The sequence below is a fragment of the Lepeophtheirus salmonis genome, chromosome 14, assembly GCF_016086655.4.
Source record: "Lepeophtheirus salmonis chromosome 14, UVic_Lsal_1.4, whole genome shotgun sequence".
Lineage (NCBI taxonomy): Eukaryota > Metazoa > Arthropoda > Copepoda > Siphonostomatoida > Caligidae > Lepeophtheirus > Lepeophtheirus salmonis.
The window spans coordinates 19,270,533-19,285,027 of NC_052144.2; the positions used below are offsets into that span (position 1 = coordinate 19,270,533).

Sequence of the window (14,495 nt, forward strand, 5' to 3'; positions counted from 1 at the left end):
GGATAAAATTTTTCCCTTTTATGACATGCCTTGAAAATATCGCGTAATTTTTTATTTATTTCATACTTATTTAGAAATTGCAGTGGTGATACAAGTAAACGTTTACCAAATTTTGTATTTGTGTTCTTCTTACTGCAGTACCAAAATGACGTTCTACTGATTCTGACAAAAAAAAAATTTTAGGGGCAACTGCATCACTCTAATGATGATCATGTAATGATTGAATATTTCATGGATGATTGAAATATTAATGTTGTCACTTTGTAGAAAAATTACTAAGATATAAGTATTATGTGGAAGTTAAAATGCCTAAAGTTACATTACAGATAAATACATAATAACCTTGTGGCTCTAATAGATAAAAATAAAATGATTATGTTATTGTGTAGTTAGAATAACCAATGTTGTAATCAAATAATGCATTTTAAGAGGAGGAAATAAAAACTCATACAATTTCTTATACAAGTTGCAACTTGTACACAATATATAAATATTTAGAAACTGTTGTCGTTTTTTTAGATATTTGTATTTAGTGTAAATCATACCTAAATTATATAATTGTGACGTCATCATTATGGAAGGTTTAATCTTGGTAAATACATAAATAACCAGATTTAGAGTAGAACAGTTCAGCTATTTGTTTTTTATTCTTAAAGTCATTTCATGACGCGTTAGATTACGATTTTCTTTGAAATTTATAAATTTTGCTTCTATATCAACAACTGTTTTACACACCTCTGGAAAAATATGTCACTATGGTGCTGTTTTTGATTTATTATCTATCAAAGTTGTTTAATAATTGTAAAAGAGTCTAGTTCCATAGTAAAAATACAATTATATGTATGTATATGAACGTTTTGTAAAGGTAGTAGAATTGCAAAATATAGGGTTTGTGGATTTCCCCCTTCCTTTTTTTATCTTGATTTAACATAGCTCTCTGTGTGCTTGCTTTAAAACCCCTTAGCATTTTGAAAATGTTTACATTTATAATCCTTTGTGCTTTTTCCCAAATAGTATTTAGGTGTATGGAGAGCAGAGGGAGGGGGGGGGGAATATCCTACTTCCGTTCAAAAGGTGTTTTTATAGCTCTTTTTCCTTCTTTTCATGGTTTGTCAACTAAAACAAGGACAAATGAAAAAAAAAACTGGTTTATCGTAAATCAAACAAGGGAAAAATTGGAGAGGGAAAAATTGTACATATGAATTCAAGCCAGTACTAAAATTTATTTTTGAGTGCAGAATCCAAAACTGATCTCAGTTTTTCTATCAATCGTCTGAATTATGAGATATCTAGGGTTATAGTAATTCAGAGTCATTTTTTAACCTTACGACAATCACCAAATTAAAAGTATGATTAATAAAACATATGTAAAAGTGTTTTGTATTATGATACAAGTGTTTTTATTAATTCTATAGCTTGTTCTAAACTTGATTTATTTCCTTTTTATGATAAAAAATGATGAAAAACAACACTCTTCTCTAGATTCTTATAACTTATTCATCATTCATAGTGATAAGGAATATTCATATCTTCAATATTTAATTTAAAAAAATATATGAATCTCCAAGGATTTTGTTTGATTTTGTATTTTTTAAGTGATCCTATTTTTATGGTGAGTGTACATGGAACATTATCCAAATATTGTTTACGTTTTTAAGGTATATTTTATGACGTTATTCTTCGTAATAGATAATAACAAGTAATATCATCATATAATGGATCACATTGTATTAAAAAAAAAAAAAAATGAAATAATCATTAATTAAATTTGACATATTAAAGTTCTCTTTTTATTGTAAATTGTTCTCTTAACTGTATCGATCCTGGTATCTCACTTCCAAAAAAAAACACGAGTCATCATTATTCAATCATTTCTGCGCTTAAAGATAAGTTCCACCATTGTTTTGAATTCATTTGTACAAAATTAGTGTTCCCAGTGTCATTTTTCCCAAGAATTTTTTTGATCCAATTACAAAGAAGTGTGAAACTTTATTTAAAATATCAAAACGACATATTGTAAGCTAAATTGAATATATGTATGTATTTATAATACAGGCTGCACTATTAAAAATTGTAAGTTACAAGAAGTATGCTTACAATTTAATTTTAAGCCATACGAGGTCAACTTATTAAAACGAAATAAAGTCTTGTTTATAAAAGAAGAAAATTAATTAAAAAGTGGCACCATAAGAATAGAAATGTTAAATGTTGATGCTCTTCTTGAAGAAGAAGAAATTCCAAACGTATCGAGAAGTGTTTTGCAGTTAACCAAAAAGCGGCAAGGATGCCAAATGCAAGAGTGAAAGTAACAGAACACCTTTTAGGGAAACTGAGGATTTTATGGAACATGTATTAACTGGAATCAGCAAAAACACAAATTTTAACAAAGGACTCTCGTGAGTCGATTTGTAGCTAGTACACAAGTTAAAAATATTTGAAGTACGTGTTAAAAATGTTTTATCAGAAAGATTACTACGACAAAAAAATTAATTTGCACTTTATTGATGAGTTTGTTAATGTTTTATTTTTATAATAGCTATGTATTCCTTCAAAAGACTCACAAATATTAAATTCCATGTTATTGTATGTTTCATGTTTGTTAGAAAAAGTAAAAAGAATAAAGTATTGTTCCCGATGTCACTGATTGCATTATAAACCAAAGTTATATTATGTTGAGTGTATAGTTTTTGATATCGTAACTAAAGAAAATTGGAGCTTATATTTTTTTATATAAGATATATGAGAAGGACTTCAAAATTTACCATAGCATGCAAAAATTCTTTTGAATCAACAACATCATTCCATTTTGTTTCTAAAACTAACAAAAAAAGTAGGATTTAAAATAATTTAAATCTTGTCTTCTTTTGAGTCCTTTCCTAATGAATTACTTTTTTACTCAACCATGGTTTAACAGGATTTTATTTCATAATATAAATGACTAGGAAATAGAAAATAGTAATAAAAAAAACTACAGTATTAGTTTAGTATCAGTTATTGTAAGTGATCTTATATGAATTTAATGGTCACATGTTATTATATATGATCATATGTTTAGTTGTATGTTTTGACCCTATCTGTTGAATTTAATAGTAATTTGCTTAATAACCAGTGATTTTTGGTCAAAATGACACACTAACCCTGACTATTTGAAAATGTTTGTAGGAGATCAGCTACAATCAGCTGTGACATAGGAGGAGTGGGGAATTTTTTTTTTATTGCAGAAATTTTTATATCATTTTCTTATGATATATAATCTACAGAATTAAATTCATTATTGCTCACTAAAAATAACTGAACATATACAAGGTAGGACAGCAAAACGCTAATTAATGTTTATTTTCTCCTTAGTATGACAAGGTTTAGTGATTATCTTATGATATTCTGTTTCCGCCGTTATTTTTACGTAAACAAACTATTGTAATCATATAGGCATTTCATCATCATGAGCGAGTAATAAGCAAAAAGGAAGCGCATCTCAGATATCCTAGATGCTGGAGTTGATTTGATGAAGATTACGGCCATTGTTAAGTGTTCCAGGAGCCCGGTCTTTAAGTTGGCCGATTAAAAAATTAAAAAAACGGAATAGACCTCTCCAGTATGTAAGGAAGTAGAGGGTACCATTTTAAGAGGGATACAAAGTTCTTGTTAAGTTTGGAGAACGATAGAAAGCATTGCCTACGACTTCCCTGTGACTCATAGGACTATCAGGAGGGCTATTAAGCGCAACATGGGATTAGTTTTTTTCACAAGAGCCTACAACACCTTCTGACGGAGGTCATAAAAACCAGGAGGCTTGAGAGGTGCAAGAAAATCCTCACATGGATCAAGCCAAATGGGTTAATTGTGAGAATTTTCTCGGAAAATAAGATTTTCACAGCTCCAAGGGCTTTACCAAACCAAATATCCGGCCTAAACAATGGTCCTCGGCGTTGTGGGCTCTGATGGAAAGAAGATGCCTATATTCTTTTTCAAGGGTAGACATAAAATAGGACAGGAGGCCTACTATAAGGTGGTTAGGTATTTTTTTCCATTTTTTCATGGATGAAGCCAACTACCCGGAGGGTAATTAGATGTGGACTCTAGATGGCGCCACCTCCCACAAGTCTGCCAATTGACACAACATTTCTGCGCAGATGACATTGCCAGATTCTGGTCCAAAGAGATATGACCCCTTTCTCACTAGGTTTGAACCCACTGGAATTTTCTAAATGGGGCACATTGGAGAGGAGAGCCAACAGGACCTCACACCCAAATGTGGACTCACTGAAGTCCTCCATACTGGTTGAATTGGACAACTTGTCATAGGAGTTTGTCATCAACTCCTCTATGGTCTTCAGGCCACGTGTAAAGGCTGTGGCTGATAATGAAGGAGGCCATATTGAGTGAAGTTGATTTTGCAAAAACCTTGTGTACATGTTTTTTTGACATTAATTTTTTTGTCCAGTATTGAATATATAAAATTATTGATGTATTTCTTCATCCATCTCTCGAGTCCATGTTTTGCTCCCCTTCCCTATATAACCGATTTATGTATTTAATCATTTGTCTGAGCGAGTCATAAATAAAATTGAGTTCTGATTAATGAGTATGAATAAAGACGTAAATTTGTTAGAATTTCGGCGAGAGTATATTTCATAGATTATTTCGCCCTATATTGAAAGTTCAAACGGGATTAGTAGACAAAGAACATTATGGTCCTCCCTTAGTTATCGCATTTTTATGACATTCACCCATGCATGGTTATTCTACTCAATAAGATTCCAGTATTTTTTACATCACTAATTAAAAATAATATATATGGAGTAACGTAGCTCAATGTACAACGTGGTCAGGAGAATATATTCTCTGAAACTCAATGGGTGTAGGTTTGATACTTGGTAGCTCTTAGAAAAGTAAATATACTAGGGACTTCAAACAAAATTCCTTTATCAGATAAAGTAATTGTAATCCTATGATATCACACATATTTAATCAGTATCATATCTGACCAGTTAAAGGAACAATATATAAAAAATAAAACATAGTGACTCGCCCAAAATATAGAAACTTTGTAAAAACATTTTTTAAACCTTTTCAATGATTTTGAAACATAAATATAAATCAAAGTTTATATCTAAAAAAAATAATAATTACTTAAAATTCATTGTTATTTTTACTTTAAAAAAAAAAGATATGCTATTCAAATGCAATATTACTTGTCTTTAAACAAAACCTTCATTTCAAAATCAATGATAGTCATAAAAAAAAGTCATCATTCTAAATTTAAGGTTATATTTTTTTATATGTTTTGGAAGAGGGAGACATGAGAACACAGATGAAAAAGTATATTTTTCTTCGAACTTGGGATTAAATAACTGTAAAGTATATAAACCAACCCACGGATCCCGCAAGCTAAAAGTTAAGGCACATTACACTATGCAAGTACATCGATAAAATATACATATACTACTATCTACATAATTTTTCAAATACTAATTATGACACCAGCATGAATTAATCATTCAGCATTAAATTAATGTAAAACTACTTTATAGCAACATCTGTTTTGCTAAAAGATGATTAAAAGTGACTTAAGAACTTGTTAAAAAATGTCTAATGGATTTTTTCCCTTTATGTTATACCTGTATAGTATGTATTTTAAAGAAGGCATATGTATCATCAGAGTAAATACTGTAGTTAATAAATAACTAGGGATAACTTTGAAATAATAATAAATAAATGTTGTTGATGTTTACAATATTATTAAGAGGGAGGGCTCCCAGACTTGATTGCCTTGTTCACGTATATGCTCTGATGTATTTTATTCTTTCTTCAATTAACAGATACTTGACTCATAATAATTACATTATGTCTCTATATTTTACCTCTTTATGAATTGAAGTAACAGAGCTAGATCAATACCTAAAATTGACTCCTGCCAAGGGTTCAATTTTGTGACTATTTTATATATCTACTAGCGGCTGAGTTATTGGGTGTCGATAACAAACATTGCTTTATTTCAATAAAAGATAACTCTACTAGCAATCATTAGTGTTACCTTACTTTTTTGATAAGAACAATCAGACATAATTACTCAATAAGATTTAAGACGAAGCTACAATCGTGTATATTTCACGATCGATAGAGGGATAAAAGTATAAGCAATAATAATTCAAATGGGTTAAGTTATTTATTGTCATCTTTGTGAACCTTCTTTCTTGCAGAAATTATTCGAAACAATACATCTTTTAATTAAAAATTCAAAGAGAACACCAATTTCAACCAAAGCCAAAAAATAATGTCCTATAAATCTGATTTATTAAGGCGAAATTTCCTTTGGCAAAATGGTCTTAAGATAAAATTTCAAAATACAAAATGGGTTACAGCAAAATGTCCCAATACGAAATAGTTAAAGGTGAAAGTACCGGACACTTGTTTGTTCAATGATTAATTATAAGCTTATTTAATTATCTAACAGGATCATTCTTAGAACATAGATTGACTACTAAATGTAATATTATTTTAAGTAACCATGATTTTCAAGGAAATAAATAATTTGTAAATATAATGAAGCTTCTTTACTTTTTAGCTATACATACATTGATAGAAGATTTGAATACGTCATGGTGTTTAGTTACTTTTTTTTTTGTAAAAAATATATTATGATTCTCATTTGAGATATTACATAATATACATATTTCTTGCCTTTTCTTATGTATCAAAGATATACTTCTCTGCCGTTTGATATTGTTAACATGGTACTAGGTAATGTAATTTATTAAATTACATATATTTCTGGCTATAAAATCTATTTTTTTTTCTTTTTTTGTGTGTGAAGTGTAGTACATTGCTGATATACTCATACGTTTTTTTTAAATAACTTTTCTAGTATTTATGGGCATATGTACTTTTTACGAGTAAGTACTTTACTATTAAAAAAAAACCAACGATAAAATTTCTAATTATACACACACATGCTCAAATATTATTATGTACCTTTAAGATATGTACGTATATTGGTGCATTTATTAAATAATAAATATACATTTCCTTCCACAGGTGTCCTGGCTACGTGGAACGGATCTACAGGTCATAAGCAGTGGATGGACAAAGTTCACAGGGAATAGAAGGGTTTCCATTGTTCCAGCAGATCGATCGCATACTTGGAAGCTCGTTATTCGTAACATTACTCCAAAAGATTCGGGTCAATATCTTTGTCAAGTAAATACTGAGCCAAAAATATCTCAAATCAATTACCTCAAAGTAGCAGGTATGTCATTATTCCTGTAATGTGTTATTTTGTATACTTTTTGTCTTTCAGAGTCTTTTGCAGATATCAAGGGTAATTCTGAAAGAGGGGTTCAAAGGGGAAGTACTCTAGAGCTTCATTGTCTCATTTCTCAAAGCATCCCTGTTGGACAAACTCTTCCTCCTATAACTTGGAGTAGAGACAATTATATTATACACAAAAATGATAAAGTGGATATTCAGCAAGGAGTAACAAATCCTAAGGTAAAGGCTTTCAAACCTATTTTTCTCTTATAAACTTATGCATTGTAATATTCACTAATAGGAGAATACAATTGATTCACGACTGAAAATAGAATATGTTCAACCAAGCGATGCAGGAGTTTATTCTTGCAAGTCTCAAGGGGCTGCAGAGGCCAAAGTAACCGTCCTTGTCACAAGTGGTAAGTGATTTATTTGTTCTACTATCAAAAGATTTGATTATGGTTCCAATATAAGCAATAATTACGTTGTTGATGGAAGATCAGTTACAAATACAACAATTTTTGTTTTTGGTTCAATGACTCAAAGCTATTTTGACTTAGGCTCATTAAAATGTAACACAACATACCTACATTTCCCAGTTATTGGTTTAATCTATTCACAGAGTATATCAAGGAATATTTTTTATACAAGTAGTTAGGAATAATATCCATCAAGTTTCGCAACTGTCTCTGGCTAAGAGTCGTTAGGAATGGGTGGAAAAGTTAAGAATACTTCATTTAAATTGGAAATTAAGGAAGTTGGACTGAAGAATATTTTTAGAAGGATACATTTCTACACCTTTTTATTCTTTTTAATATTAACTTTCAAATAATTACACCAGATTAGGATATTTTAAGATTTACATTATAGATAACCAGTCGTTAGTAAGGGAGAACCGGGTAACTTTGGACAGCGCTTGAACACGTACACTTGATTTTTTCAGAAACTGTTGGGACTAAATTTGACGGCTAAAACATGTCAAGATCGTAGTTCGTCTCCAGATAAGTAATAGCTTTGAAAGCAATCACTTAAGGAGTATGGGATCTTAACTCATGTATAATTTTAGTTTTAGGTAGCTTTTGATGCTGTTTCACAACGAATTTGTATAAATTGTATTTCATACCCAATTTTTAGTTTCAATATTCCAAACTTCACTACACTTACTGTTTAGTTAAAAAATATGTTGTATATTTTTAAGGTATAATTCCTAATATAAAAGCCAGGGAAATTCGGGTGATTTTGTACACAAGTGTCTGGATTGAGATTCAGAACTATGGGTCCACTATCCTTTAATTAGAAAATTAAAAACATATGAAACAAGTTAAAAAACTAACCAAAATACCCAATTATTATTTTATAATTTTGTTTATATTACAAGTTTTGCCTGTTAAGAAAGATCCAAGTTTGTTTAATTGTTTTTGAACTTACTTATTCATATAGTTAATTTTGGATTATAAAATATAATAAATGTTTCTACGTTAAAGTGCTTTTATTAAATAAATTGTCATACTTAAAAGTAACATATTACTTTATTACTTTTATGGAAAATATAATTTTTTATAAGTCTAAAAGTGCAATAGCTGTACAATATCATTTGACAATTCCGGTGACTTTGTCAATTTTTATTTAAAACTGCGAGTAAAGAGGAATAATGATGTTACAAAAATATTAATAATTACAAAATGTTATTAAAAAGCAGTTCTTTTACTTTAATTAAAATTTGTGAAAGTGTAGTAAAAAATAAAGATTGTTTAACCGTTTGAACCTATCCGGTTCTCCCATATACATAGATTGGAGAAATTGACTCATGTAAATCTCTTGAAAGTCCTACCTTGATTAACCAAGTTGTTTACTTTGAGGCATAAATGTATGTACGAGTAAAGAAGAATAAACAAAGGGAGACAAATTGCTAAACTTTCACAGAGTGTTACGATATATTAAATTTAAAAGCACTGAGGGAGTTTTAAAGTTTGATAAATTACATATATCAACTCATATCAAAGGAATAAGTAATTCATGTAGTATAAGTTATAGCAATTACAATGAGGCAAGTGTAATGAAACAGAATAAATGATTCCAGTTTACGGGTATTTTATCATTTGTCAAATGTCGGATTGGAAATATTTTGATAATAACTCATGCCACACATCTATTAATTACTATGGATACAGAACGAAATAGAAATAAAATAAGTAAATTTCTATTTGAAATTAAAAGTGCTAAGAAACATATTTTCCATAAAAAGGGAAAGTTTTCCTGCCTATTAAGCTATGAAGAAAAAAATAGTATCTGCTTTCTCCTTCTAAATTACTTTAAATCCGCTTTTTTACCACATCCTTACAACATATTTATTTTCCTTATTAATGGTACATTTATATTTACCATCGCATACCTAGACACGCACTTAATTATGTAAATGCTTATACATGAACTTACAAGAGATGAAAATATGATTATCCCTCTTCAACATAATCTACATTCAAATCATTTTTTCATGTAGGAATAAAAAAATATGTTTAGCTTATCAACACAGAAACAAGTAATAATATTTTTTTCTTTATAAATAGTCAGCATTCCATTACACTTCAACTAAATATATTCTATATCTATTAAATACTTATTAACAGATTAATAGTTCAAAGACCCCACATGTTGCACTAAAATTAAAGGTGAAGAAAAAATATACAGTCGGAAATTTCTTATTTTTTGATTAATTAATTGTTTCATAACATTTTATTATTAGATCCATAACAACACTTCTAGTTTTGGATTTACTAAATTGCCATATTATAATTAAATAACCCCAAAAAATGTGTCAGTAATGAAAATGATTCTTTCAATATTATAAATATTTTTGTATATCGGCAATATAGAAACATATTTTAAAGTCGACCCAAAATAGATGGTCCAAATTCCTCAATAAACTTGGGTCCCCAACCATAAGGCTGTATAAACCGTTTGAATTTTCATTTTTTTAATTTATAATCAGTATGAAGACATTTAATCTGATGAAGTGACTTCTGTGCGGAATAACTAAAAGACTAATAAATATGGTACTTGGCGATTTCATTCCTTGTAAAACACATCCTCGGACATTTTATTCCCACATTGAAGAGGAATATTTAGTGACATCACACGGCTTACGTTTTTTGATTGCTTAGTAGTTTTTGTGTAGGAACATACAGGTAGGGCTGGTCAGTCGGCACTGGATATGAGTGGTGATTCATCGATGTCTATTGATGGATGGGAGACGGATATGAATGCTTTATGATGTTTATACTTTTGAAAAATAGAAGAAGAATACTACTGCCGAGATTTACTTCTATTTCCCAATGTGTAAATATTGTTCATTGATCGGGATTCCATTCCTACTCACTATTAAGATTAGTCATGACGTCATTTCTAATCCATAAACACCATATATCATTCAAATCCGTCTCCCATCTATCACTAGTCATCACTCATCTCCAATGCCGGCTGTCCATTACCCAGCCCTCCCTACACAAACACTACTTTAGAAAAATAAACCGTAGGATGTCACTTTAAATTATGAAATTTACAGGAAATGAATTTACTCGGAACGAAATTTCTAGGAATGAAAAGACAGGGAATTAAATTACCAGTCACAAAATGAGTATTTATCATATATATTTCATACAATGAACAAAGGGCCGAATTATATTTGTTAAAAAGTATATATTTCTTTTATTCTTTTTGATGCGTCATTAATGATTAAAATAGATATAATATATATGTGTTCTAAAGTAGGGGTCCTCAATTTTTTTAGTGGCACAGACCATCTCATCATAAAAAAAAAATACCAAATTGCTATATAAGAGTCTCATCGGAATTATGTATACATATTTAGCTATAAAAGCTGTTAGATTATGGTAAATGTTACCTTCATATATTAAAAAAAATATATTTTTCCCAATATCTACGTGAATATATTTTTCAACAACGTTTTGACGAGATTATCAAAACGATGGAGTAAAGAATAGAGTATTTTTATCCAAAGCTATTTATGAGACATTTGGGGTTCTTTAATACTTCAAATCCACTTTTTTCCTTCTCAGATCATTACTGTATTGATATATAAATATATTTAGGGAGGAAGGAGTAATAGCAAAAATAAGGAGAGAAGTAGAGTGAATGAGAATTTCTCTTCATCTGTATAAAAGAACACCACTGAGTGATAAAATTATTTTTATGAAGACCTACATTGAAATATATATATTTTTTAGAGATAGACACCCTTATTTAAATGTACATATGATGCCATATTGCGCATCTTTTACTAACCATTTCACCTTTCTATGCTATTATATGGTCCCCTGAGACCCATTTTTGATTTTAAAATTTTATGGTTTCTTCATCAGTGATGTGGTTGCATTCCGTTCTTTTTATTTGATATCCTGATTAGTTCGATGTAAGTCTAAATTATATGAAATTTATAAGTTAAAATGATGTATATGAAAACTATAACAATCATAATATTGGAGATATTTGTGACCTACATGAATATAAATGATGAAATAATGAAACTAGGGATGTTTACATCTAAGTTCTACCTACGTCTATCAAAGAATGATTAAGAGATGTACTTAATTTTTTTGTGTGACAAAATCTCAACCAAAACTAAAATTTGTAATTGATGTGATCAAAAAGTCAACCACAGAGGATGGTTAATAAATTATCAAATATAAATGGATCTGAATACCAATACATAATGATATCACAAAACATCAACCACTTCAATGAATTGGTTTCTATCTCTTGATTTTTGAATTCATCCCTTTTATTATTATATTATTATTTTAGCTATAAATATGCTTACTATTAAATAGATCACACAATAAAATTAAAGGTTGATTGAATAAAAGAAAATTTCTCTGGGTACTTAGACTTGAGAATACCTGAAAAAAAAAATCAAGTCACTATGTAAATATGTTTCCTATATTTTGAATACTTATTAATTTGTCCCAGTATTCTGTTTCTCCTTTGAATTGTCGATCGGTTCAGAAACTTTTCATTGGTTCGAATGTTAAACTAAAAATTCCTTCAATCTATAAAACAACCTATAATTTAAAAATAGGAGAGTTCTTCATGGTTGAATGTCGTATTGTCAATGTCATTTGGCTTATCAGAGCAAGCAACGATGCTCAAAGTTATATGCAGGGGTCTCCAAAAGTCTTATACCTCTTAGATTTGGCAGGAATTTTGTTGGTGATAAAGTATAATACCTGCAATCTGATTAGTTTTAATGCAATCTGAGTTCAATCCCTCTCTTCTGATATAAAAAGAGGACCATAAAAAAATATTATTCAAGATGCATTATCTAAGAAGATTAGTAAAGAGTCTTCATCGTGCTGGCAAATCATCCCTTCAAATTTATCATATTGCTAGACCTTCATTCAGTCTCAGTTCTGTTAAATATAACGTTAAAAAGATTTGAGAGACTGGAAACGTCGATGATAAACCAAGGAGTGGACCCCCAAAGTCAGCTCAGAACCCGATCAACATCTGGAAAGTTAAATTAAAAGTATACAGTAACCCAAACAGATCAATGGGAAAAATGGCGAGGGAGATCAACGTGTCAAGGACTTTGATGAATCGAATCATTCATAAGAACCTAGGGATGGTTTCTCTAAAGTTTCGTTACAGTCAGAATCTTACGGAAGATGCACGGATGAAACGGATTCAAAGAAGTTAAACGTTATTAGAACTTTGCACGCGGAGAGGTAATGTTGTCTTTTTGGATGATAAAAAATGGGACCTGGATCAAAAATTCAAACGTCAAAACGACCGAGTCTTAACCTCATCATCAAAAGATGTATCATTAGAGCAAAGAACAATTTCGAAACTACATTTCATATGTTTTGGAGCTTTTGTCCTTCCGTGGTTTAAAGCCAATTCATCTAAAAGGTCACATTAATCATTTTAGTGCTCCAATACTAGCAGCGTTCAATGCCAAAAGTGGCTTAAAGCAAATATTCCTTTTTGGGACAAATCTATCTGGCCCCCTTCGAGTCCAGATCTTAATCCCTCGACTACTTTGTGTAGGGTATTTGAGTTGAAGGTAAAAATTCGTCAATATTTAAATTTGGAAAATCTCTGTGACTCAATTCAGATGGAATGGGTCAAACTTCCCAAATCTATGGTGTGTGCAGCATGTGAAACATTTCAATCACGTCTAAGGGACGTAGTCGATAAAAGAGGCAGTTATATTGAATAATAATATTGAAAATATGGAATAAAATTAAATATATTTCATAAATATTTAGTTAGAGTGTTTTTCTCTACGATCAATTTATCACTCAATATATAAAATTTAAAAAGGTTTAAAACTTATGGTCACCCCATATATATTTGGAAAATATATAAATAAAGTTAGATAACTTTAGCTACACTATTTTAATAAACAAGGGGAATTTATCATTCCATATTTTTACTCGATTTGATATCTTTTCATATTTATTTCACATGAAATTGAGCTATGACAACTCAAGCAATGAACTTTAAAAAACTTACCACATTTTTAGTGATTTTTAAATAAGCATATTTACCCCACTTCTTAGGCAAGATTGTATCTCCATTTAACTAATATTTTCATTTTTTAAATACATTTCAGGTGAGCAACGAGCGGCTATTTTGGATGAAAATGGATCTGGATCGGGTACCAGCGATTCTTCATTTTATTTCATTCGGATTTTTGTACCCATTTCCTTGTATATTTCTTTGTTTGGACTCTAAATCCATATATTTATACATCACCGATTATCTATTTTTTGAAACCAAATTAAATAAAAAATTATTTGAACAAGTGTTTAGTCTTATTGTGCGGATATATGCATATGGTTAAATTGCCCAATGTTCATAGTAGGGATATCGTTAAAAAACCAAATTAAATATATATGCATATTCTATGAATGGATAAGAGTAATTTTATTGGAACTAATTAACTATAATAAATACATGTATGCTTAAATTATACATTGAACTCACTTAAGTAGCTTATGTTAAATAATTCGGAGGATATATTATGAAAAGTACTATTATAAATATCTCCATAAATAGATTGGAAATATTATTTGCATATTTTTAGGAGGATAAAAAATCCCTTACTTCTAACTGCTATATTTGCCAAATATATATCTCTAATAATAAAAAACTTATATTTTTTGATGAATTTGTTTAATTCATTATAACCCCTGGAATGAAGCAAATATGCATGCAACGGCATA

General features: G+C 29.7%; 1 protein-coding gene across 2 annotated transcripts in view; it reads left to right on the forward strand.

The window, feature by feature from the left end:
* LOC121129889 (zwei Ig domain protein zig-8) overlaps window positions 1-14,074 on the forward strand; it is a 137,292-nt gene extending 123,218 nt beyond the window's left edge. Inside the window, exons 1-5 of one of the 2 annotated variants that reach the window (XM_071893551.1) lie at window positions 1,491-1,612; window positions 7,039-7,249; window positions 7,301-7,491; window positions 7,553-7,670; window positions 13,883-14,074. In XM_071893551.1, coding sequence (XP_071749652.1) covers window positions 1,556-1,612; window positions 7,039-7,249; window positions 7,301-7,491; window positions 7,553-7,670; window positions 13,883-14,004 — 699 coding nt within the window. In that variant the 5' untranslated portion in view covers window positions 1,491-1,555 and the 3' untranslated portion in view covers window positions 14,005-14,074. Of the gene's footprint in view, window positions 1-1,490; window positions 1,613-7,038; window positions 7,250-7,300; window positions 7,492-7,552; window positions 7,671-13,882 lie in introns of those variants that run through there. The other variant, XM_040725590.2, reaches the window with a different exon arrangement.
* Window positions 14,075-14,495: the final 421 nt, after the last annotated feature.